The sequence below is a fragment of the Pectinophora gossypiella genome, chromosome 6, assembly GCF_024362695.1.
Source record: "Pectinophora gossypiella chromosome 6, ilPecGoss1.1, whole genome shotgun sequence".
NCBI lineage: Eukaryota > Metazoa > Arthropoda > Insecta > Lepidoptera > Gelechiidae > Pectinophora > Pectinophora gossypiella.
The window spans coordinates 14,631,951-14,657,062 of NC_065409.1; the positions used below are offsets into that span (position 1 = coordinate 14,631,951).

Consider the following 25,112-nt stretch of genomic DNA (forward strand, 5'->3'; position numbering starts at 1 on the left):
AAAGGGAACTATGCCCATACAGCCATGTCTTACGTATTTTTTTTTTCTTAACAACACAACACACGAGACGAGATTTGAAATTTGACATTAGTTTTTATTAGGCTTTTGGTTATTTTTTGGCCTGGCTATACACTTTTTGGCCAATGATTGATCAATCAATGACAAAGTACGTAACATAAATCATAAAGTTACAAATTAGTTTAATAATAAATTAATCTAATCTTAAAATTAATTGAATCTAATATTTGAGAATTAAATTAATCAAAATAAAATAATAAGTTATAAAAGTTTTAAAATCAAAACCAACACCGAACTTTACAACAATAGTTGATGGCAGGGCTGCCAGATGTACGATTTAAATCGTACTCGTACGATTTTTTGGCATTTCTACTCATGTACGATCGCAAGACTACGATCGTACGGAAAGTGTACGATTTTTCGGTACCTGGCAACATTTCGTAATGAAACAAATGTGTTCCTCCGGCAGCTTCGATTTTTTTCAACGCTGCAGGCATTTTTTAATCACAAGTGCAGAAAAAATCTAAAAAATATATGATTTAGATGACCCCATTATATCGAAACTGGTCTTGAACCTACCAATGCTGTTTCCAGTAATTACATGAAAAAAGTACCGACGTTGCTGCCACTCATGATACTGGTTCCAAGAATAATAAAACCCGAGGACATGCAAGTGATGCAGGCGATAGATAACGAATAGCGCAGTTTGCCGAATAAAAATATGACCTCAGAAAATTAGTATAAGTCTAATAAATAGTTTTATTGCATTATAACTTTTAAGTTGTACTATCTTTTCATTTCAAAATTTCCTTGGAATACGATTTTTTTGTAGTTGACGTACGATCATGCCTTTTTTTCATCTGGCAGCCCTGGTTGATGGTGAGTGCAACACTATTTGTCAAAAAAAAGTGCGGGTTGTGGGAGAGCGAGTTATATTTTTAGGTTAGAGATGATTTTGTAATAAATTCAGTGGATTTTCAAACAAAATGAAATTTATTTTTAATATGGAAAGAGTACTATTAACAGTGACTGGTGTTTTGTGCACAATATTAGTTCTGAAGCTCTTTTATTCATTGCGGTAAGTATTGATGAGGTTATAAGACACCGCTTTCCCGCCTGCAGAAATCTTGAATTGTTGGCATTATAATGGTGTTTCAGGACTATTTTGCTGTGGCGTGTGAACTGCTGGTTTTGCAACAACAATTTTTGGGTCAAATTGCCTGAACGCAATAGTTGGACATGTCCAAAATGCGACCAGTATAATGGTTTCACTAAGGTAAGCTTTTATCCCTTAAGAACTCGTGGTATTTTTTTGTTACACTATTTTATTCAGCATTATAATACATAATTTTGGCAGGTCATATATTTAGTGAGATGGAAGAATTGTGGTACTTTCACACATTCATATGAATCTCTGCTGATTAGCGCTAATTAATGATAAAACATTGTTGATCAAAACGTGATTAAATTGATACTGTGCATTGTAGCGATGGGCGTTATTAACCATAACTGGTTATATATGCAGTTACGAGCTCGAACAGTGATCACTCGTTTTCCACTACAACAAAAACTAGTGATATTCATAACGCCATTTAAACGATCGAAATAGGCATCAGTCTTCAATAACTCTTTTAATCACAACGCCATAAAGTTAAATCGAATTCACTCTTATGTTTAAGGCATAGCGTCGATGTTTGGCTACTTTCACTACTCACGCAAAATCACTGGTTTTACAATATTCGTAATGACTACGTGTGCGTGAAGAAGAATTAAGTTATACTGCTACCTAACCAAACGATTTTACGTTACAATTATCACGTTTGCTTCAGAACGTTGTGAAAATAACTAGTTATAAAAATCACTAGTTAAGAAACTAGTTATTGGAAATCACATAACGCTTACGTTACGTTATCTCAAAAACCGATAACGACCCATCGCTAGTGCATTGAACTAAACAAGTGATAGAAGCAAATAACTAGGAACTCTATTTCAGTTTTTCTTGAATTTTGCTCAGTTGGTTATCTGCCAAATAGCCATGGAAAATAGACCTGGCACGTAAAAGCTTATGGAAATGATGAATAAGTATCTACTATAAGTAATGTTTCTATCATAAACATATTAAAGAGTAATTTGGGTTGGAGTGTACCTAAGGGGGCACTATGAGTTGGGACTTAGAAAAATTTTGATCGATTTTGTATGAAGCAGGGACATAGCCGAATTTTCGAGTGAAATTACTATGGAGCAGAGACTTAGAAAAATTTTGATCGATTTTGTATGAACCATCGACTTAGCCGAATTTTCGGATGAAATTACTATGGAAGCTGGACTTGTAAAAATTTTCAAAAGTTGATTCTACGTAGTGTCGCAAAAAGGGTCCGACACTTAGAATAATTTTTGTCGTTTTTGTATGAGCAATTTTTTGTTATTTTTGCGTTACGACGCACCGTTTTCGAGATATTTTAAAAAATGCGTTTTATGTAATTTTAAAATATATCTTTAATTTTTTCTATGGAGCTCCGCGAAACACGTCCATGCTCGGTGTCCGCCACGCGTAATTTTTTTTTACAGGTATCCTTTTGTCACGGGTGCGAGCGAAGCGAGCACGGAAATTCGCGGCACCCCGACACTGTAGATATAGGTTACGAAGGCTGTATGGCAGGGGGCGAGCAAAGCGAGCCCCCTGCCATATAGCCGAGTGGGTTAGGTTACTTGTGACCATCGAGGCCCGAAGGGCCGAGAGGCGGCAGTGAAGACCTTTAAAGGTCACCGACTTTGAAGGTTTACTACACAAAGTTGATATAATGCTAATATTTTTGATTTTGGATAAGTGACCTTGACCTTTAAGGTCAATGACCTTGACCTTTGATGTGTCTGACCTACACTATATTTGTGAATAATAAGGGAATAAGGTCATGACCTTGACTTTAAGGTCAGTGACCTCCCAAGGTCATCTAAGGTCACCCGTGGTTTCCCCCCACCCTAATACTCCCACATCCCCCCGGATCCCGAATGTTACTTTTGGCGATTTTTGTTAAAAAATTTCTAAGTCCTAATTTTTCTAAGTCCCAACTCATAGTGCCCCCTTAGGTACACTCCGACCGTAATTTGCTTTAATGGACTCCGTGGTCTGGTGGTTGAGTATTCTGCTCACGATCCGGAGGTCCCGGGTTCGAGTCCCGGTGAGGACAAATCCCTAGTTTGGTTAGGACATTGCAGGCTGATCACCTGATTGTCCAGAAGATAATCCGTGCTTCAGAAAGCACATTAAGCCGTTGATCCCAGTTACTACTTACTGATGTAAGTAACTAGTTGTTACTTGGGTCACATCAGGGGCCTTTGGTGGCTCAATAATCTCTGGCTCACCTCACAACCCAGATGATAGAAGAGATATATATGTATACAGACAATAGACGTAATTTACTTTCATTTATTTGATTATTCCATCTGCACTTGACTTTGTCTTTATTACTCCACTCTAGGACACTACTGCTGGCTAAAACCTCACTTTTTCTTCTTTTTCTTTAATAACTACTTTTATTCCAGGATGGAGACTATAACAAGCCCTTGTTCGCAGTAAATGAACAGAATCATAAAACACCTAAGGTGTTTCACAGTAGTCCTCCGAGGAACGGCCTGTGCAAAATGTGCAACATCAACCAGCAACTGAAGGTTGCGCAGCTTGCCAACTTTGTTCCTATGAATGACAGGAATTTTGACGAAGAAATTGATTCATATAGGTGAGGTTTCGGTAAACCCAAAGATAAATGAATAAGGTTGATCTTTGGTTTTCATTAGTAACTCTTGATTTGACTTGAGTATTAACTACTCAATTTTAAGTGTTATTCTAGCCTATTGTCCCACTTCTGGGTCGTTACCCAGGTCCTTCCACCCTTCATAGAGACCTCTCAACCACTTTTTTTTTAATATTTAAGTGGCTTAAATATATCAGTAACTATAAACTTGCATTACCAAATTAGCTTCAAACCCATTAGCAAATTGAATGACTTGTTTTGTAGGTGGTTATTGCAATTATATTAATCAGTCAACAAAACCATAAACTTGGGACATGTAGAAACAAATAAAATAAGCATAATATGCGGCCTATTATATATTTTTTGTGTTTAAATTAAATATTTTCTGTTTTCTTTTACAGAATGCAGTTAGAAAAGGCTTACAGATTATGTAGCCCCTGCAAGAAAGTGCTGCAAACGAAGCTGCACAAAGAAAAAGAAGTGCTTTTAGGCACTAAGTTATTAGAAACCAGATCTCCAGATAAAAAAGGCTATAAAATTGAGATGCAAAATAGAAGATTACAGGGCTTTATAAACAATACCTCGATGTATTTGGCCGGATTACTTCTTATACTGGTCTCTGTAGAATGCTACTCAAATATAAGAAAAGACAAAAGTTTAAGTAGCACAGTAACAAATATCAAGGATGTAGTATATGGCTTGCTGGTTAGGATATTATCTATTATTAAGATGAAAATGCTAATGACATTCCCAGTACTAGAAAATTACCTCGTAGATGTACATAATATTATACATTTAGACAAGTGGCCTAAACGCTTAACTTTTACATATGACAAAGTGAAAGGATATAACATTTTGACTCAAGAAGCATTAGGTGGCTTTGTTTGTTTGATACAAATCATTGGCCATGTCTGGAGTGTAAATAAATTGAAGTTCACCGTAGCCACAGATCTTCTGTGGTCTATATTTGTGATCACCTCTATCGCCCACCACTCTGTGGCTGTAGACCCGACAATCATGAGCTTAGTAAAGGTATGTATAAATTAAACTAACGTTTTTAAACTATGACTATGATAGTGGTACAATTTAAAAAATTCTCACAAAAAATTAAAGATCTTTTTAGCACAAAATGAAATGAAACTATATTTAATCTCTATCTCTAAGAGCTACGCTCTTGTCGGTGGAGTAATCGCCTTCGCGTTTCTATATTTAATCTATTGCGTCCAAAATCCAGCTATCAAAAGCTATTAAAAAAGCTAAAACCAAAAGTATAGACGAATGAAACTATACTTAAATAATAGATGATTTAGATTGACTTTTAATGCCTTTATTACATTCAGGTTATAATTTTTTGTTTCAGTTATTTAGTATGCTGGCAGTATTATTTGTGTATAGAAGAATGAAGCCCAAATCAATACGGAGACAAAATGCTACAAAAGTTACACCAGCACCAAAAAATATGAAGAACCTCACAAACTGTACGATGATTGACGAAGATGATTCCATGGAGACTGATGATGATGTGTCTTTAAGTCAATTTGGTCTGCACAACTTCACGGAATCGTCAAACGAAACCATTGGTCCACTCAACAACAGTCTAATCGGCGGGCGGTCCTTCACACCACGAAGCAATGACAGCATTTGGACCAAACCAAAGCTAAATTCCACCTTCTGTGTTAACCCTGTTCTCAAGAGTCCCAGTTCCGTTTCCGATACAGTATTTGCTAAGCCCAGTTATCAGAAAATGTCCAAAGACAATTCTTTTAAAAAGTACCAAAATCTGACAAAGGATGACTCGGATTCTGATTTGGATGAGAGCATCAGTTCTTTGTGCATAGGTAGTCCGAAGAAGTCGAAACAGAACGGTTCGATATTTTCGCTTCGAAAGTTTACTGCGACTCCAAACTTCGTAGCTCCGACGCCGCTAGCTCGTTCGAGGCCTCTCATATCGCCGAGTAAGTTAGGGCACAGCACGTCGTGGGTGGCTGGGGGATACTGGGGCACGGAAGGGGAGCGTCAGATATTCAACATCAACGGGAGTAGGTCTTCCAGTCAGAGCTCGGGGTTTGAGTCCCAGGCGTCGAGTATGAACCAGCGTCCTGTGTTCTCTCAGCCGCCATCTCGCGAAGAGTCAGTCTGCGGCGAGCCCGACCGCAATACGCTGATGGATCGCTTCTCAAACTGCAGCATGAGTAACTTCGGGAGTTACCAGCCCCAAACACCCTCCCACTTCTCTCGCGTGAGTTCGCCGGTGTTCCCTCAAATGCAGTACAATAGTCACGTTCATATACCTCAGCCGCGTTTTGCTCAACAAAATGTTCCAAATGTGTTCGTTCAGCAACAGTTTGGGTCAAGTCAGAGCATGTTTAAGACTCCCGGCGGGTCCGGTCTCATCAAATTGCCTCAAGTTAACCCGTTCGCGCCTCGCTAGCTCACTCAACTAGTCAGTCTCGAACTATCGACTCATACGTATTTTTCTTTCATTCTTCGATTTAACTTTCACGAACTGCCATTATGTTAAGGTATCTTGTTAAGTTATCATGTAGATGTAAGTGGTTATTAGTTGTATGTTTGCGACTAAACATAGTGTAAGATTGCTGATCTCGTGTTTCGTGCCAGGTGAAGGCTACATGAAAACATTAAGAATTATTGTTGTAAATTTTATACGGACGTCACTGTCCTCTTCTCGAACAAAATGTGATATTGTTAAGACTAGTGTTTTTTGCAAAAGCGATGTGAAATGATTCTTGATGTTATCATTTTGATTTAGGTTTTGTCATCTTAAATCTGAAAGATTTTGTGAAGCTCCTGCAATAAAAAAATAGTAAAAGTAATGTCTTTTTTTTTCTTTTTCTTACGGAAGAAATATACATTACAAAAGCATGTAAAGACCAATTATAAAAGCTACCAAAAATCGAAAAAAATAATTGAAATGTCGTGTCGTCACGCCCTCACGATCTGAAGGTTCAGGGTTCGAATCCCGGTGGGGTTATATCTCAAAAAACTTTGTGATCCCTAGTTTGGTTAGGACATTGCAGGCTGATCACCGGATTGTCCGAAAGTAAGATGATCTGTGCTTCGAAAGGCTCCTTGAGTAGTCGGTGCCGGCAGCTATGTAGGCTCAATAGTAACCGTATCACCAGGTTGATGAAACCGGTCATTGAACCCTCACAATAGAATTGCAAAATAAAAATTAAAACAGCCATAGTAACTTGTGAGAGGCAGACACAAATTGACCTTGAAACCTAAACAAAAAAAAGCACTAAGTTTTTTTATACAACTACTTACGAATTTCTAGCCCTCCGTTCAGTAGCTTGCAAATACTGGCCCATCATGGGTGGAACGTAGGTGTCTTCATACAACGTGGACGCGTAGTCTGAGACGTCTGTGCACGCCCATTCGTATTGCTTGTAGGACCTCAGACCCCATACGGTTTTGTTACCCTGGTGGTCAAACAAGTGCACATATACCCTATTAAACTAGAAGGGTCATATCTCCCGTCTCTTTCGTACCTACTAAGTTGTATATCGGTTCCTGCAGACGCCATCTAATTTTATTTTAAGTTATACCTGTCATTTTCTCATCCGTTGAAAAAGAAAGGGACGGGTAATCAACAGGCATAAAATTTATGGAATACGCGTCAATTTTAAGCAAAAATCTAAAACAACCGGCTAAAAATTTTACATCGGCCAATAAACCGACAGAATTAAGTAGACAGCACGTCAAACGGATTGCATACCAGCGAGATGCCTTAAATGAAATGAAATGAAATTTATTGTCATAAATGTGGTGCTTATATTTTATTCGCCCGGGTTATTCATTCGTTTTAAAATTAACTTGTTGACAATCATCCGTCCCTTTCCTTTTCGGAGGATAAGAAAATGACGGGTTTAACTTAAAATAAAATTAGGAGGTGTCTGCAGGAATCGGGGCCAATATTTAGTGTAAAAGAAACATAGATATCTCTGTCCTGCCTGCTGTGATTCTATTGACAAATATCAAAAACTATTTTTATAGTTTTAAAATAGATATAAAATCATAGTCAAACGTGAAAACAGAATCGAAATTCTTTGAAAAATGAAATAGTTTTACAAATTCAAAAATATCTTTATTCAGTAGGTAACATAGTTAACTTTGAATCGTCAATTTTTACATAACGAACGTCTCATCCGCCTAAAACTACTGCAGCTTCTCACAACCTGTATAGCCGGTATACAGTATACAGTCCAACCTGTATACAGTCATCCGAAATCAGGGAGTCACAAAGAAATGGCAAAAGCAACGTGTAACGTCACATGTTATTAATAATATTGTTGCTTGATATTTGGATCACATTTTGTATAGAATTATGTTGCTTCTCTTTATTTTGATTAGAATAATATGGGATAAATATGGGTGGAAATGTGTTATGCGTGGGTGCCTGGGTCGGTTACCCATGAATTTAGAAGGTTAAACGAAGGAAAAATCTTTACAGCGCACTCTATATTATTTTTGAGGAACATAGTACTGGAATTCCCGTCATTGGGATATATCCGTGAGTATATCCAATACACAATCGAAAGTACGAAACATTTATAAACCTCCTGTGTTAACTAGTCAACTAAAGATCTTCAGTAGAAAACTTACGAAACACTTCATCAAATCCGGTTGCGGGTAGAACTGATGCTCGGCTTTCTTGTAGTATCTCATCATGGGTCCACACAGCGGCTTCGGAAGATGGTTGTACACGAGGTCGTTCGTTGTCGCGTAGTTACCACAGGCTGTGTGGCTGTCGTGACGAACTACTGATGGGATGTTACCCTGTAACATAGAATAAAGAGTAAATACTACATAAAGTATACAGCCTATATACGTCCCACTGCTGGGCACAGGCCTCCCCTCAATCAACCGGAGGGGATATGGAGCATACTCCACCACGCTGCTCCACTGCGGGTTGGTGAAGGTGTTTTTACGGCTAATAGCCGGGACCAACAGCTTAACGTGCCCTCCGAAGCACGGAATCATCTTACTTTTTCCGACAATCAGGTGATTCAAGCCTGAAAAGTCCTTACCAAACAAAGGACAGTCTCACAAAGTGATTTCGACCATGTCCCCATCGGGAATCGAACCCGGACCTCCAGATCGTGAGCCTGACGCTCTTACCACTAGACCACGGAGGCTGTTAAATACTACATACAGAATGGCAACTCTCCGCCTCTGCAATAATAAGGGTCTTTCGAATCGATGTTCCCCAAACACACGATAGATGGTGTTGTATACTTTTAACGTGACAATTACCTATTTTCTATAAAACTAATTGTTGCTCGATATTTGGATCACATTATGCATAGAATGATGTTGCTACCTATATTGCTTCTCTTTATTTTGATCAGAATAATAATGGGTGGAAGTTATAATTGTACCTTGGTGTACTTACTTAATAAAAAGGGTCATCATTTATACAATACAATATAAAAACGCTTTCTTACACGTATAAACACAACACTAAAAACAATTACATGTGTGACAAGAGAAGCACAATCGGCGGCCTTATTGCTAAATATCAATTTCTTCCAGGCTTCCTTAGGGTTATTTATAAAGCTGAAAAGTATTTCTTCCAGTACCTGTGTGCTGTACAATTTATTTTGGCGGAAATCTGGCTGTCTGGATTCAGGTTTCCATTGGTCATAGTCAATATCGTCTTTAGGGGGGAAGTAGAAGGTCTTCCCGTCTTTAGGGCATTCAGTCCTCCTTTCGACCCAGTTCCCTGAAAGAAATTCAAATAGATATACTTTATAACATCAAAATTTAAAATAAAAGCAACGGACAACAAATTGTAACGAAATATCCTTCCTTCCAAGAAAGCAAAATGTAACGTAACACATAACGTGTTGTTATTCCCTGCAAGAAATTAAAAAAAAGTGTAACTGCTTTTAAAGTATTTGTTATGTTATGTAACTATACTTATCTACGTAAGTACTTACTTATACTTTATTACACCAAAATAAAAAACAACGGACAAATAGTTGTAACGAAACAAGCTTCCTTGCGTCGTGTGTGTTGTGGATCAATGACCAGCCTCATCAAACTTGGTGGCAGTGTTACTAATGGGTTGCCATAGGCCCCTGACATGGCTCATGTAACGACTATATTATTGATGCAGACGAATATTACTGCTTATGGCGGTGGATTAGTCATATCCTTAGAAGACCTGTGGAACACCCGTCCCGTGCGTGTGAAAAATGCAAAAGGGGCCCAAAGAGAACTAGCGACGCTCGGTTGGTCCAGAGACAAAAAACTCTCGGCATGTCATGGGTGCAAGCTACGGAGGCTGCTGAAAGATCGCGAGGAATGGAAATCTGTTATTTGAGACCTACATCCCAACAGGGGTTAAAGGATTAGAAGAAGAAGCAGACTGCGTAACGTGTGCTCCGAAGCACGGATAATCTCACTTTCATCATTTGAAACGCATACCGTTGCATTAGGTATATTACTTATAAAAATGAATATACCTAAATAAGCAGCATTCTTATTGCGTATGGCAGACAAAAAAAATATCCTGGGTGGATCATATCATCATCAGCCCATTAACGTCCCCACTGCTGGGGCACGGGCCTTCCCTATGGATGGATAGGGAGAACGGGCCTTAAATCATCACGCGGGCCCAGTGTGGATTGATGGTTATTAACGACTGCTAATGCAGCCGGGACAACGGATTAACGTGCCTTCCGAAGCACGGAGGAGCTCGAGATGAAAACTTTTTTTTTGTGGTCACCCATCCTATGACTGGCCTTTGGCCTTTTGGAGGATCATATATCCAGCTTAAAATCCCCTAGTCAAATCTCTGCCGCATCCGTCACACAATGCAGCTCGGCTATGCCACCAGGGAAACGGTGTAGAGGGCACTCGTTCACTATGTGAGATAGGGTTTCACCCGGGTGACCACATTCATAGTATGGCAACTCCTTTCAGCCCCATTTATGTACAGTCATGAGCAATATAATGTACCCACTTTAGGACTCTGTCGCACTAACATATTTGACATTTAGTGAGACTTACAGTTCAATTTGTCAAAAAAGTTAATGTGATATGGTACCAAAGTGTATAAGTACATATTAATGCTCGTGACCGTACTTAGGCGATGGTTCGACTTTCCATGGTTGGTCCTACACTTTGCGTTCTTATATAAAGTCTTTATAAGTGCCAAGACTGGGCACAGATCTCTACTCCATCAACCGGAGGAGACATAGGGCTTCACCACGCTGCTCCAACGAGGGTTGGCAGGAGTGTTTTTGGGCTAGGAGGCACTTTAAAGGTCTTCGGTATTCCATTGACGTTACTCACCTATGAGCACTCCAGATCCGTAAAACGGTTGGGGTTTCAACGCTATCATGATGGCTTCAGACCGTGTCGGTGATTTCGGTCGTACATTGATAATCCCTGTCATATTTTTATGTATAATTTATTTCTAGTTACAAATATTAAAAATATTTGATTTGTTTATAAAATGCTATCAAAATAACACGCCCGAAAATCACGAACGACGTCTGTCAGAAACTTTGTATAAAGTTTGTAACAAAAAAGGATGTTCTATTTTTACATAAATACTTATTCACTCTTGTGTTCACCCAAGAAAAAAAAAGTTTTCATCTCGAGCTCCTCCGTGCTTCGGAAGGCACGTTAAGTCGTTGGTCCCGGCTGCATTAGCAGTCGTTAATAACCATCAATCCGCACTGGGCCCGCGTGATGGTTTAAGGCCCGATCTCCCTATCCATCCATAGGGAAGGCCCGTGCCCCAGCAGTGGGGACGATAATGGGCTGATGATGATGGGCTCACCCAGCCGTGGTAGCCCAGTTGTAAGACGCTTGACTCTTACTGTAACGCGGGATCGACTCCAGCACGGGCCTAAACCGATTATCACGTGCTCAGCGGTAAAGGAAAACATCATGATGAAACCCACAACATTCCCGAGAAATACGTTTCCGAGATATGTTTCCCTTCGCGGGTTGGAAGGTCAGACAGGTAGTCGCTTCTGTAAAAAACCAAACCTGGCAAATTTTCAGGTTAAGTAAGCGGACCCTGTAAAAACGGGACAAAGCTAGGATGCTTCACGCTTGTGCTCCCTACTAAAAGGTAATTAAGATAATTAAAGCACATAATAACGGGTTCTTACCGCGTTTAAATGGGGATATGAGACTCCCGATATTGGTAATTAAGATGTCGTTGGGCTCAGTAACATCAATGGTTGGGATCACCCCCTGAGTTCTGAGGCATTGTTGTACCTATAATGCGTTATTAGCCTGAGGTATGCGAGTGGCAGGACGGCAGTGGTATCGAGAGAGGTTTGAACAATCTTCTTATCGTGTGGGTTGAAAGGTGGAAGACCAACCTCATCAACCCTGGTGTCAGGATTATTACTGAGCCGCCAAAGGCCCTGACGTGACTCAATTAACCACTACATACTTACATCAGTAAGTAGTAACCGGGAACAACGGCTTAACGTGCCTTCCTAAGCAAGGATCATCTTACTTTCACAATCAGGTGATCAGCCTGTAATTTCCTAGCCAAACTAGGGAACACAAAGAGATTTTTTGTGATTTGCCCCACCGGGCTTCGAACCTGGGACCTCCGGATCGTGAGCACGACGCTCAATCACTGGACCACGGAGGCCGTTTTGGTCAATAGACACAGCGCACACTATTTACGTAAACGTATAATAACTAATGGCAATAATGATATATAAGCATAATTATTATAAGCATAAAAACTATACTCCGAATAAGAAAAGTATTGACGCAACTTTGAACATTTTCGAAACTTACTTTTTCCTTGGCTGCATTTGATTCATGATTGTGACTTTTTATATTTTTTGCCACTATTTCATCATTCGGTATTACTTTTCGTGTGTAAGATAAACCTAATGTTATGCCTTGTAAAAATTATGACAAAACACTATTTGTTATTCTAAAAAAGAATTATGGATACCTATTTATATGCGAATCAAATTTATACCAACAAATATTAGTCCAAAAATAAGTTATACCTAACAAAACAGTATTCCTAGATGTTATTATGGGAAAGTACTATTATGCTAAAAAACGTTATGCAAAAAGGATTATGATAATTAAAATTATGACAAAAACATTTATGCATTTTAAGAGAATCCCTACTTGAACTCCTCGATAGTATACGCTTCGTGCGGCACGGACCAAGGGCCGCGGGCGCAGGTTGTGAAAAAGTCCGCGCACGGTCTTTAATACGGTAACACTAGCGAATCTTCCCAGTTTTGTATTTTTTCCCCAGTCTTTTTGGACAAATACATGTTGATAATATCGGTCATTGACCTCACAACCCACGTTACGTGAGAAGACTCAATTCTCAACTCTGATGGTTAGCCCACCATACAGAGCACAGAACTAACTCACCGTTTGTGGGACTTCAAATGAAAACAAGTTTAATTTTCGTAATGTTTTTTTTTTAGTTTCCACGGTTATTCGCTGAAATCATTACAATGAACAGAACTATAAATATAAATTATTAGTAACTTAACACTTGCATTTCGTAGAACTTAATTAATTAGGTATATACAAAAATAACAGTAGGTAATTCTTCAATTTATCCAATGACAACTTTCCAGTCTACGTTTCTCAAAAACAATATAGATGGCTCTGTACAGTTTTCGTTCTTCGTTAAACCTTCTAATATCATGGATAACAGACATATGCATATTTTATCTTTGTTTTTAGGTATAAATTCCCTTCTTATTACATTCAGCCCGTGCTCCAATGCATTAACTTCTTTCACCCTAAGGTTGCCTGGCAGAAATTGCTATTTAGCAATAAGGCCGCCTATTGTACTTATGTTTTTATTCGTATGTTTATGTCCTTTGTATATGTCGTTGTGCAATAAAGTATTATTGATTGATTGATTCAGGCACAATTACATCTTCCACCCATTATTATTGGATAAAAATAAAGAGAAGCAATATAGGTAGCAACATAATTCTGTACATAATGTTATCCAAATATCAAGCCACAATTACTTTTATGCTTCGGCCATTGTAAATGTGTTTTGGAATGGAATAATTATGTATTCGAGTAATGAGAAAATAGGTAGGTAATTACAATCTTAAAGCTGTACAATGCCATCTATATTGTTTTTGGTGAACTTGGAAAGCCTGGAAAGTCTCTCATTCACATATGTTGGCGCGTATGTAACTTTGCCTTTCCAGTGACGATCATAGTTGAGTTGGAGGCTTGTTGCTCTATGCAGTTAGGTTAGGTTAGGTTAGTCTAGTATTAATCTAACAAACATCAAAATAATTAAATGACGTTTTCACTGTAAGATTATTTTTTTTACCTTTGATGGGTTTGCTCTTGGCCCCAGACTTGCCCGAAGGCATTGACGAGGTCTAAGATGGAGCGAGCTCACCCAGAAGATGAATTTATATTCTACTTAAATATCTATATTGAACTCAATATTTACGTCTTATATTACTATTTTTTAATGTATAATGAAAATTATACAATAATTAAGAATATTGCCAATAAATAACAACACACCTGATCATTCTCATTTATGGAAAACAAGTTTTTTTTATAAAAAAAAGAACTTTGTTAAGACATAGCATGCTAGCCAGTAGTGTAGTATTTAATGCACTAGTGACGTAACAAATGTTGCTTTTTACATTCACCAATTTGAATATGAATATTAGATACCAATATTTGCGAATATACATCATCATAGGCCGTGACATCTTGATCAGACGATTTATACAGCGTTTCGATGGCAAAGTCTTGTATGGCTGAAAAGTCCAATGGGAATATATGCAAATATGAATATTTTGTTACATCACTATAATACACTATATTGAAGACCAGAAAGCTAGCCCCTCTATGATTTTAATATTAAATCCAAGGCATACCCCGGATACTTCATACAAACACAGACACTACATATTGACGTTGTCATACACGCGCATCTGTGTGTGACGTGTGATGCCCATACAATAGGGTAGTGTCCAATGAGTCAAATCAGTTACTTTTCACTAAACAAAACACGAAATTACTATAGAATTTGTATGAAAACGCAACCTGTGACGTCATAAAAGTGACAAAGTGTCACTTACAATTACATTTTTCTTTATTAAAATTCAGAAATAAGTTAAATAGAAAGCCTTTTCTGTCACCTTTAGATCTGTCTTTATTTAGTAATCATCTTTGACCTAGGAAACTACCCAATTGAAGACTAAAGTAAGACCGAGGGGGGTGAGGTAAACCTAGCTCAGCTACTGGTGGGAAGTGGAGACTAGCCATTCTATTATGTAGTATTATTACTTATTGTGTGTCCAAGTGTACCCTTAATGAGAATGATCCAATCATCAATATTATCAATCAATCAATCAGTATCAATCAGTGTCCATAGGCAAATTGAGATTTTGTTTTGGCAGAGACTGAAGCATTGTATTTAATTGACTCTCTAGTGGCCCAGCCTGTTTGACGATGCCTGTCATGTTCTTCTCAATCTCTAGTAGATCTTGGTTTATTGATTCCATGTTCTGTAAAATAAAAAATAAATTTTTAATTATATTTTTTTTAAAAGTTGTTTGTACTTGATGTCCTTCAAGTCAGAATCGTCACTTCTGAAAAATTCTACAAAATTAAAACTCACATTATTTATATTTCTCTTTTTACAAGTACCAACATTACAGCTAAAATAACAATTTTACAAATAATAATAATAGAAAAAAAAACAGCACAATAAAATTACTATAAATAGTCACCAAGGTACAATAAGTAGTCCTGTTTTAATTATAACTAAGATTTTTAAAAGATCAAAACATAATTATCAATAATAAACTTGTAGAAATGTTTTTATTAGAATTTAAGTCTATCTCCTAATAGGTTCCAATAAACTTCTTTTGTAGGTCTTTAAAAACATGATTTATTTTACATAATATCTTCATGTTGTCCTTGCCGTTAGGCGTAAGGTTTGTTTAAAATAACTTAAGAATTACAGTCAGCAGTTAAATTTAGCTAAAATCTGTACAGTAAGCGTAGGATATTAATAAAAATGCGAATTATTTACCTCTATCATAGACGTATACAAATGCTTGAAGTTTTTGTTACTGTATCGTATGAATCCGCTCACATTGGATTCTGAATCTGAAGGCATTGATGTCATACTGAATGTTTTTCACTGAGATGCTTATTTTCTACTAAAAATATTATGAAATCGATTAAAATAACCTGCAGGTACTCGTAATTTTTAAATTAGCAATTTATTTATTGACATATTAGATTTCGTTTAAAAATACGTGAACAAACAACCAACCGTCCACAGTTAAAACTTTAAACAGAGACAACAGTTTCAACTTTGTAGTCATCTTTTTTTTCTTATTGTGTTATATTACATGAACTAGGTCTAGGTACGAAAAATAAACGCAACGTTACCTACCGTTTCTAAACTGAAGTTGTAATGTCAGATGCGTTCTAAAACTAATTTAACTTTATTATTTTTTATTTTATCATCTTCATTACATGGACATGGATGATGTTCCTGAAGAATTACTGAATTAACTATATTAGCTTAAGTTTTTTATGATAACTTAGAGCTTTTATGATAAAAACAAACACACGGGTTTTATGACAAATAAACAAAAACAGCTCAGTAATTAAATAAGTAATGTGTAAACCTTAATGGGTTATTTTTATGAGTTTGTGAATGTCTTCTGCAACGTCAAACTTCTGTCATCAATCGTGATTTTTCTGCATTGGGGTTGGGGAGAAAAAATAGTGTTTTTTGCTGTAAAAAAATGCCCTCGCAGCTATAAATGGTTCATATTCCGTGATAAAATCAAACTATTTTTCGGTAAATTGTGTATAGTGTCAATGTTCGTTTCACAATTCTTATAATAAGTGCATTTTTATATTGAACGACTATTTTATATTAATATCAGTTTCTTGTGGATTTATTGGTCAAAAATACGTTAAATTTAGTAAATACCTTTATTTGCAGTTATAGTCAGTTATATTAGTCAGCACATGTCGCAAGGGACATGGCATAAAGATAAGTAAGCAATACATTAAGTTTATTTCGTAGCAAATTGCTAAAAAATGCAACATTTTATTATAAACCTTTCGAACCTTTTCCAATTTGTCTTTATTAGAAAGAAATATCTTTACAACATAACATTTAATTTTTACCCTTAATCCTTAGTGTCTTACACTGAACATATTATTATTATAAAACATCTGTAAAAAAACGTAAAATTAAAATTTATATTCTCATTCAAAGATAAAATTTTAAATGATTCTCAAAATAATAGTGTCTAATTTATAAATTAAAAGTTTGTGTTTCCTGACTGTGTATACTCTATTCCTGTAATATACACTTTTTCACTTTTCTAATTATAGTAGATGAGTGAGATTTAAGGCACTGGAATTATCATTAAACTCACCATAAAAATCCCTATAATCTAATGAAAACACATAAAACCCTATCATAAGAAACTGGCATTATGTTTTAGTTAGATTCTTGGATATTTTTATGGTGACATTAATATAGACAAATAATGTGTCTTAAAAACTTTTTTTTGGAACATCTATCTAAATATCCACATGAAACTTATGTTATTATGTTACCAACTGGGTATTTTAATTGATAGTGTAGATATCTAAAAAGCTTATTTATGGAACATGCTCTTATATTTTTTCATAAGACAACTTTCACTAAGTCAATATTGAAGTAGGACTTATGTCAATATTGAAAACTAAGCAAAATGAAGCAAAAATTTCAATTCTGGAATATTAAATTTCTCATGTTTCATGAAATATGGTGCTACATTTTGTAATTTATTAAATGGTTTATCATTGAAATGTTCAAGTATGAATATAAATTATTATTTTTCTTATCATCTTTTTATAAATTATAGAAAAGAAATAGAATAGAAATTGTTTATTATAAAAGGACGCACAAAGACAAGACAATAACATCACATAAATTTTTTCACAAAACAATTACAAAAAGCATAGGAGGATGTTCATTAGAATGATGAATTAATATCATGGTTCAAGTTAAATTCTAACCACATTTTTTTTTACTTTCACAAGGACTTCCAAATATAAAAAATCCAGGGTTGATGAGGTTGGTAATCCACTTCACAACCCACACGATAGTAGTAGAAAAAAAAATAGGTTTATAAACTTTTATGTATGCAACTCCTTCAGTGTGTTTTTGTGGTAAAAAAAGCAATTATTTGGATTAGGATAAAATAATGAGGTGAAGTGTGGGTACTCAGTTCATCTTGCAATGGATGTACCTTTGACTAGCCCAATTGGGAATATACCTAGTTGAGTGTTTTGATAAAATAAGCTTTTTAGAATGACATCCAACATTAATACATCTATTTAACAACCCTAACTATGTACCTGTCTGTCTGTGTCTGTGTATTCTGAACTGAAATTCAAATTGTATATTCTTTTTTGCTCCTCAGTCCATTCTATCCAGATACATCATTACTATAATTACATTTTTATTACCCCCTTATAGAGTCTCTTTTGATTTGCCTTAAGTGTCTGTAGGAAGCCAGCCAGTGAATACACTACATTAGGCGTCAGTGGGTCGTCGGCGCCGGCCGGGCTGGCGTCGCGACGTCGCCGCTTGCACCCCTCCCCTCTCCACCCTCAGACTAACCTCCTTGCACCCCCACAGTTAGCTCTTAACATGCTCCAAGTACCATCGTAAACGTTGTCTAGGCTTATTCAATAACGCTGCGGAATTTTTCCGTCACAACCTCTGCCTTTTTTGTTTTTATTGCTTACACAAGTAGAATTCTAGTAATGGTTCAATGAAGAGGACGTTTTAAAACCAGTGCCGGCAAAGAGTCATGTCAGAAGAACATGATTGTGCTGATAGTGTCAAAACAGACGAAAAGTGTGACGAAGACTGTAGTCTCGAAACAGTAATCGAGACAGGACAAAGTGCGAAGGAAACAGTAGACAGTGCTATAAAAGAAGCTGTTAGCAGCGAGAAAGATGAAAAGGTCGAAGTGTACGGAGCTGATGCTGCGAATTCGAGCAGCAAAGGCGAAGTCAGTTGGACCCTTGATGGAAATGAGTTCAAAGTGTCGTGGAGCGTTCCTGAAGGTGTCATCGGCACGAAGGATTACATCGCGCTATGTTATACAGGTGAGTCTTCAAATATCTACCTTCATTTTTTTTCAAGATATCAGTACTTGGAAATTCAGTTATAAAAACAACATCATAATTGCCAATTACAATACAGTCCTTCAGTTGATTACTTGCGATTTTCAAGAGCCTAATTTGGATTCTGTTTGGTCGATTGCGCGAGTAGGTACTTCAACCTAGAATTCGCTACGGTAGAATGCCGTGACCCATTCGCGCAGTTTTGCCAAATAATATACCTGCAAAAACAGTGCTGATGCAAACGATTAAAATGTGATTTATTGTGATTGCGATTGTCACTTTGAAAAACTCTTTAATTTTGTTATTCGCGATCTTGATTTCAAAAATATAACATACAACATAAACAACCTATATAATAATATGTCTCACTCCTAGGCACAGGCTTCTCCTCAATCAAACGTAGGGGGTATGGAGCATAATCCACCATGCTGCTCCACTGCGGGTTGGTATAGGTGTTTTTACAACTAATAGCCGTGTCCAACGGTTTAACGTGCCTTTCCAAGCACGGAATCATTTTACTTTTTCGGACAATCAGGCGATTCTAGAATCGCAAAAAATACATCCAAATTTGGACTTTATCTTCTAAACCTATCGGTACTGTACAGTGTACAGTCATGAGTAATATCATGTACCCACTTTAGAACCCTGTCGCACTATCATATTTGACATTTAATGAGACTAATGGTTTAATTTGTCAAAAAAGTTAATGTGACATGGTATCAAAGTGTATACATACATATTAGTACTCGTGACCGTACCTACGTTCCACTGTTTTCTACAAAACTTTGTGGAAGTGTGGTACTTTTATGCGTATTTGAACTGTTTACTTCGCTGTCGACGGTTTTTGCAAACATCATGACATCGCTCGCAAAGACTGGAGACGTAATCCCGCATTATAACTGTTCCCGGCACCGGTACAAGACCGCTTATTGCATTAATTGACAACAGGAAGCTTGTACGTAGCGGGCACACCCCTTTACCGTAGGCTCTGTCATCTTGATAAATCGGTTGGAATCAGAAATTTTGAACAAGAGCCATGAAAATTCTCGTGGAAATTGGCACGCTTCCACAAAATCGCGCACGCGAACTTTTTGCTGATTCAATCCTGCTAAATAGAAATGGGTTTCATGTTCAGATAATTACAAAAAAGCGTAACATAAGCCATACGACTATACCCCAATTTAAGATGTAAGATTGTAAGATGAATTAAGTACCCACGCCTCACCGAGCTTTCTGTGAGACTTACGTGATAGGCGCCGTATCGCCGTCTATAATTACAAAAAAACTACTCTGAATAAAGAAGTAGCTATTTAGAGATAATTCTCAACTACCCCTGAGCAGAAAGGAAAGAAAATTTTAAAAAGCGTATATATTTTTCGCTATAAAATTTCTGTTTGGAAACCTTCAAATACTAAATTGAACTACAGCGTACCGCTTAGGATAACCTTTTGAATTTCTACGGCTATAACCCTTTATTGAAATCATTCTAAACCAAATCTATTCCTTTTACCTTGGTAAATACCCGCTATAAATTACAGATCGTATTCAAGCCACAGTCATATTTTAAAGCACTCAAAAGATTACGTATTATCGTTGAGAAAGCAATAATTGCTCTTTAAGGGTTGTACGAATGCCACGAAGTGCAATCTGCGCCCACGCACGCCTTTAATTGCATACTCTCGTAACCTGTTATGCACTGCGGAATTACACTGCAATTGATACTTTGCTACTTCAGAAAGTGATCCTTTTATCATATTGTGAAATTAATAACGGATGCGTTAAAATTTACCTCGTGTGGGTTCTTCTTCTATCGTGTGTGTTGTGGGGTGGATTACCAACCCCATCAACCCTGGTGTCAGGGTTACTATTGACCTGTTAAAGGCCCCTGATATGGCTCATGTAACGACTACTAACTTACATCAGTAAGAAGTAACCGGGACCAACAGCTTAACGTGCCATCCGAAGCACGGATCATCTTACTTTCGGACAATCAGGTGATCAGCCTGTAATGTCCTAACCAAACTAGGGATCAGAAAATGACTTTTATGATACGTCCCCACCGGGATTTGAACCCGGGACCTCTGGATCGTGAGCCCAACGCTCAAACCACTGGACCACGGAGACCGTTACGTGGCACGTTATGCAAAGAAAGAAAGAAAATATTTATTTCCATATTGGACGCCACTTTTACAAATTTAAATTACAGAAATTAAAAAAAAGTGTTGTGAGTTCAATGACCGACCTCATCATCCCTGGTACTATTGAATGGTCATAAGCTCCTGATATGATTCACATAACGACTAATACTTACTTAGGTAAATAGTAGTCGTGACCGACTGGTTAACGTGCCCTCCGATGCACGGATCATCTTACTTTGATTTGTTATTGTGGTGAGCCCCACCGGGATTCGAGCCCCGGACTTCCGAATTGCGAGCCCAACGGAGCACTGAGGTCATTTTTTCAAAGTTATCCCGTCGATCTCTTCTTCTCCTCGTGGAAGAACGAAGTCAAGAGCAAACCCATCTTAATTTAAAAAAAAAGTTATGAACCTTGACATAAAAGGATATGTGCGCCAATCTCCTCTACCGCCTACACACCTAAGGACTTTCGGAAGAGATGACTTATCTAACGGTCCTCGCCTTAAATTCCTACAATCGCGCGGGGCGCTAGCGTCCATCAATCACACATTTTCAAACCAGCTACTCACTGAAGGTCTTCCCAATCGACGTTCCCCAAACACACGATAGATGGCGTTGTTCACTTTTGACGTGATAATTACCTATTTTCTCATTGCTGGGGTACAAAATTATTCAATAATGTAATGTACTTAATGGGAGAAACACATAGAAAACTAATTGTTGCTTGATATTTGGATCACATTATGTATAGAATAATGTTGCTACCTACGTATATTGCTTCTCTTTATTTTGATCATAATAATGGATGGAAGTTGTAATTGTACCTTGGTGTAATAAAAAGTGTCATCATTTATACCCAAAAACATTTTTTTTTGTTTTGGTTTTCCCCGAAGGGTAAGAAAAAGGGAACTATGCCCATACAGCCATGTCTTACGTATTTTTTTTCTTGATGATTAATGTTATGATGAAAGGTGATGATGATGAAACCCAAGCCCCCACCCTCGGAGCAGACTCCTACTCCGAACCCCAAACGAATTAACTCAAAAGTCCGCATAAGCTTTCGAGTTATGAAGCGGCTTGTTGGCACGAAGCAAAATTAGATAGATACACTTTGTTCATTGAATACTCCGATATAATAACACTCACGAATGATTTACGACTAACTTAATGCGATCATTAACCACAAAACACCACTTCGTATTAATTATTTAGATTATTCAATGAAGAAAGCAACTGTCCCGTTCCCATTTCCCGCCAAAAAAACTTATACCCAAAAACAAATAATTAATACGAAGTGGTGTTTTGTGGTTAATGATCGCATTAAGTTAGTCGGAAGACATTCGCGAGTGTTATTATATTGGAGTATTCAATAAACAAAGTGTATCTGCCTATTTTCGCTTCGTGCCGGGAAGCCGCTTCATAACTCAAAAGTTTATGCGGACTTTTGAGTTAATTCGTTTGGGGTTCGGAGTAGGAGTCTACTCCGAGGGTGGGGGCTTAGGTTTCATCATCATCATCACCATTCATCATTTCATTAATCATCAAGAAAAAAAATACGTCAGACATGGCTGTATGGGCATAGTTCCCTTTGCCTTACCCTTCGGGGAAAACAAAAACAAAAAAAAGAAAAAGATTGTTATCCATGAAATTAGAAGTTTAAAAGGAGAAAAAAACAACGCCATCTATCGTGTTTTTGGGGAACGCCGATTGGAAAGTCCCTTATTGGTAGACATTCCACTGAAACAAAAGACTGCACTGCATATTGACGACGTGAGGCAACCGGCGCGTGCTATTTGGACGACAGAAACGGCTGTTACATAAACCGCTGCATTGTACAGATTACCTTTCACCAGCCAACTCGCTTGTAATTTCCTCGGCAATGCTCATTACTGTGAAACTACATTTGAAACGAAACCTCGCTGGTGCAACGGGATCCTTTGCGTAGCGGTTTCTTAGTATAAACCGCACTTGGAGTTGGATACAGTCGGATCAATAACGCTTTGCGTTTGCGCTTGTGGGTTGGAATGGAAGCGATCAACAACGTTAATCAAATGACTACAATACATTAGCAGATGGGTGCCAGTTTATTTCTTAGTTATCTGTACATAAACTGCAGATGGCGCTGTACAGTTTTGTCGTCGTTTAACCTTCTAATTTCATGGATAACAGACATATGCATATTTTATCTTTGTTTTTGGATATAAATGATGCCTCATTTTATAAAACCCAGTCACAATTACATCTTCCACCCACTATTATTCTGATCGAAATAAAGAGAAGCAATAATGTAGCAACATAATTCTATACATAACGTGATCCAAATGTCAAGCAACAATTATTTTTATATATCCTTCTGCCGTTACATTGTATTTTGGATTAATTATGTACCCGAGTACTGAGAAAATTTGTAATTATCTCGTTAAAGCTGTACAACGCCATCTGTATTGTTTTTGGAGAACGTAGTTTGGAATGTTTCTCATTGCTAAATTATTTACTACTTTCATTATAAATATTGTATATATATGACTTGCTGGCGTTTTGGGCTAATTGTCTGAAAGCCTCGTGTTTTTTTTAAATTAACTAAGTATCTAATGGCCCCGATTCCTGCAGACACCTCCTAATTTTACTTTAAGTTATACGTGTCATTTTCTTATCCGCCGAAAAGGAAAGAGACGGATGATTGACAGCTCTTGATTTTAGGAAGAATGAGTAAATGAATGAAGAACCCTGGCGAATCGAAAAGGTATCTCGCTGGTATGCAAACCGTTTGACGTGTGCTGTCAACTTAATTCTGTCGGGTTATTGGCCAATGTAAAATTTTTAGACGGTTGTTTTAGATTTGTGCTTAAAATTGACGTGTGTTCCATAAATTTTATGCTTGTCGATTACCCGTCCCTTTCCTTTTCGGCGGATAAGAAAATGACAGATATAACTTAAAATAAAATTAGATGGTATTTACAGGAATTATCACCATTATTTGCTTTAAAATTGTAAATAAAAAATAACGATGGTAAATATGTACAGTTCAAGCAATCTGATTGTCATCTGAATTATGTAGAGATGTCCCCGTCGAATTTCTCCAGCTTTCGCCAACTGTGTATTTAATTTAATTTGTGTCACATCGCAGTGGCCGCGGAACCGGTTGCAAAATTTTCATTGTTTTAATTTGCTGCTGTATGCAATTGCGTAGTTTCCTAGGTCAAAGATAAATTATGATATTCTGATTACTAAATAAATATCTAAAGGTGGCATTATGCTGAGGGAGATCCTTTTTTATTTTGGGCGCCTCCATTATGTATTTGATATCTGTAATTATTTGTCTTTTTCTCTTTTTTTTTTAATTTCTGAAATTTAAGTTTGTAAATGTGGCGTCCAACATGGAAATAAATATTTTCTTTCTTTCTTTCCAATGATGATATTCTGATTACTAAATAAAGATCTAAAGGTGACAAAAAAGTTATTTTTTCTATTTAATTCATTTATGAATTTTAATAAAGAAAAACATAATAATAAGTGCGACATTTTGTCATGTTTTTCTATGACGTCACAGGTTGCTTTTTCATACAAATTTCGAGACACATTTTTGTGATTTAATGTTACATGTACACACTCTTTTTTTTCACTTTAATGGGGGACTTTCTAGGCTACGTTTCCCAAAAAAATAAAGATGGCGTTGTACAGATTTGCCTACATTTAACTTTCTAATTTCATAGATAACAGACATTATGCTTTTATCTTTGAATATAAATAATGACCCCTTGTTATTACACCACATCTTACACCTATTATTTTTCTGATCAAAATAAAGAGAAGCAATTATAAGTAAGTAGCAACATAATTCTATTCCGTATCTGATCCAAATCTAAAGCAACAAATATTTTTATGTTTGCTTCTGCCATTATATTATATTTTTGAATAGTTATGTAGAGTCACGAGTACTAATATGTATACACTTTGAAAACATGTCACATTAACTTTTTTGACAAATTAAACCGTAAGTCTCATTAAATGTCAAATG

At 36.9% G+C, this 25,112-nt stretch overlaps 3 protein-coding genes across 10 annotated transcripts in view; 2 read left to right on the top strand and 1 right to left on the bottom strand.

Moving 5' to 3' along the window:
- Positions 1–925: 925 nt before the first annotated feature.
- LOC126367766 (uncharacterized) lies at positions 926–6,604 on the top strand. Its single transcript, XM_050011492.1, has 5 exons — positions 926–1,096; positions 1,177–1,294; positions 3,562–3,755; positions 4,172–4,802; positions 5,131–6,604. Exons 1-5 carry the CDS (start codon positions 1,005–1,007, stop codon positions 6,199–6,201), a joined length of 2,106 nt encoding a protein of 701 aa, XP_049867449.1. The 5' UTR covers positions 926–1,004; the 3' UTR covers positions 6,202–6,604.
- Positions 6,442–11,196, bottom strand: LOC126367664 (uncharacterized). The gene is made up of 5 exons (XM_050011293.1): positions 11,094–11,196; positions 9,374–9,516; positions 8,397–8,570; positions 7,059–7,213; positions 6,442–6,578 (listed from the first exon to the last, which is right to left on the bottom strand). Exons 1-5 carry the CDS (start codon positions 11,194–11,196, stop codon positions 6,527–6,529), a joined length of 627 nt encoding a protein of 208 aa, XP_049867250.1. The 3' UTR covers positions 6,442–6,526.
- Positions 11,197–16,512: 5,316 nt separating this feature from the next.
- The window catches only part of LOC126367741 (E3 ubiquitin-protein ligase HECW2), a 126,607-nt gene continuing 118,007 nt past the window's right edge, over positions 16,513–25,112 (top strand). For 2 of the 8 annotated variants that reach the window (XM_050011434.1, XM_050011442.1), the window contains exons 1-2: positions 16,568–16,585; positions 18,623–18,938. In XM_050011434.1, coding sequence (XP_049867391.1) covers positions 16,583–16,585; positions 18,623–18,938 — 319 coding nt within the window. In that variant the 5' untranslated portion in view covers positions 16,568–16,582. Of the gene's footprint in view, positions 16,643–18,577; positions 18,939–25,112 lie in introns of all 8 variants that reach the window. The other 6 variants (XM_050011437.1, XM_050011436.1, XM_050011438.1 and 3 more) reach the window with 6 other exon arrangements.

Coding starts and splice junctions, on each gene's coding strand:
- LOC126367766 (XM_050011492.1), top strand. CDS start 1,005: ATGAAATTTATTTTTAATATGGAAAGAGTACTATTAACAGTGACTGGT. Junction 1,295..3,561: donor AGTATAATGGTTTCACTAAG/GTAAGCTTTTAT, acceptor CTTTTATTCCAG/GATGGAGACTATAACAAGCC. Junction 4,803..5,130: donor CAATCATGAGCTTAGTAAAG/GTATGTATAAAT, acceptor TTTTTGTTTCAG/TTATTTAGTATGCTGGCAGT.
- LOC126367664 (XM_050011293.1), bottom strand. CDS start 11,196: ATGACAGGGATTATCAATGTACGACCGAAATCACCGACACGGTCTGAA. Junction 9,517..11,093: donor CGGATCTGGAGTGCTCATAG/GTGAGTAACGTC, acceptor AATTTCTTTCAG/GGAACTGGGTCGAAAGGAGG. Junction 7,214..8,396: donor CGGATTTGATGAAGTGTTTC/GTAAGTTTTCTA, acceptor TTTGACCACCAG/GGTAACAAAACCGTATGGGG.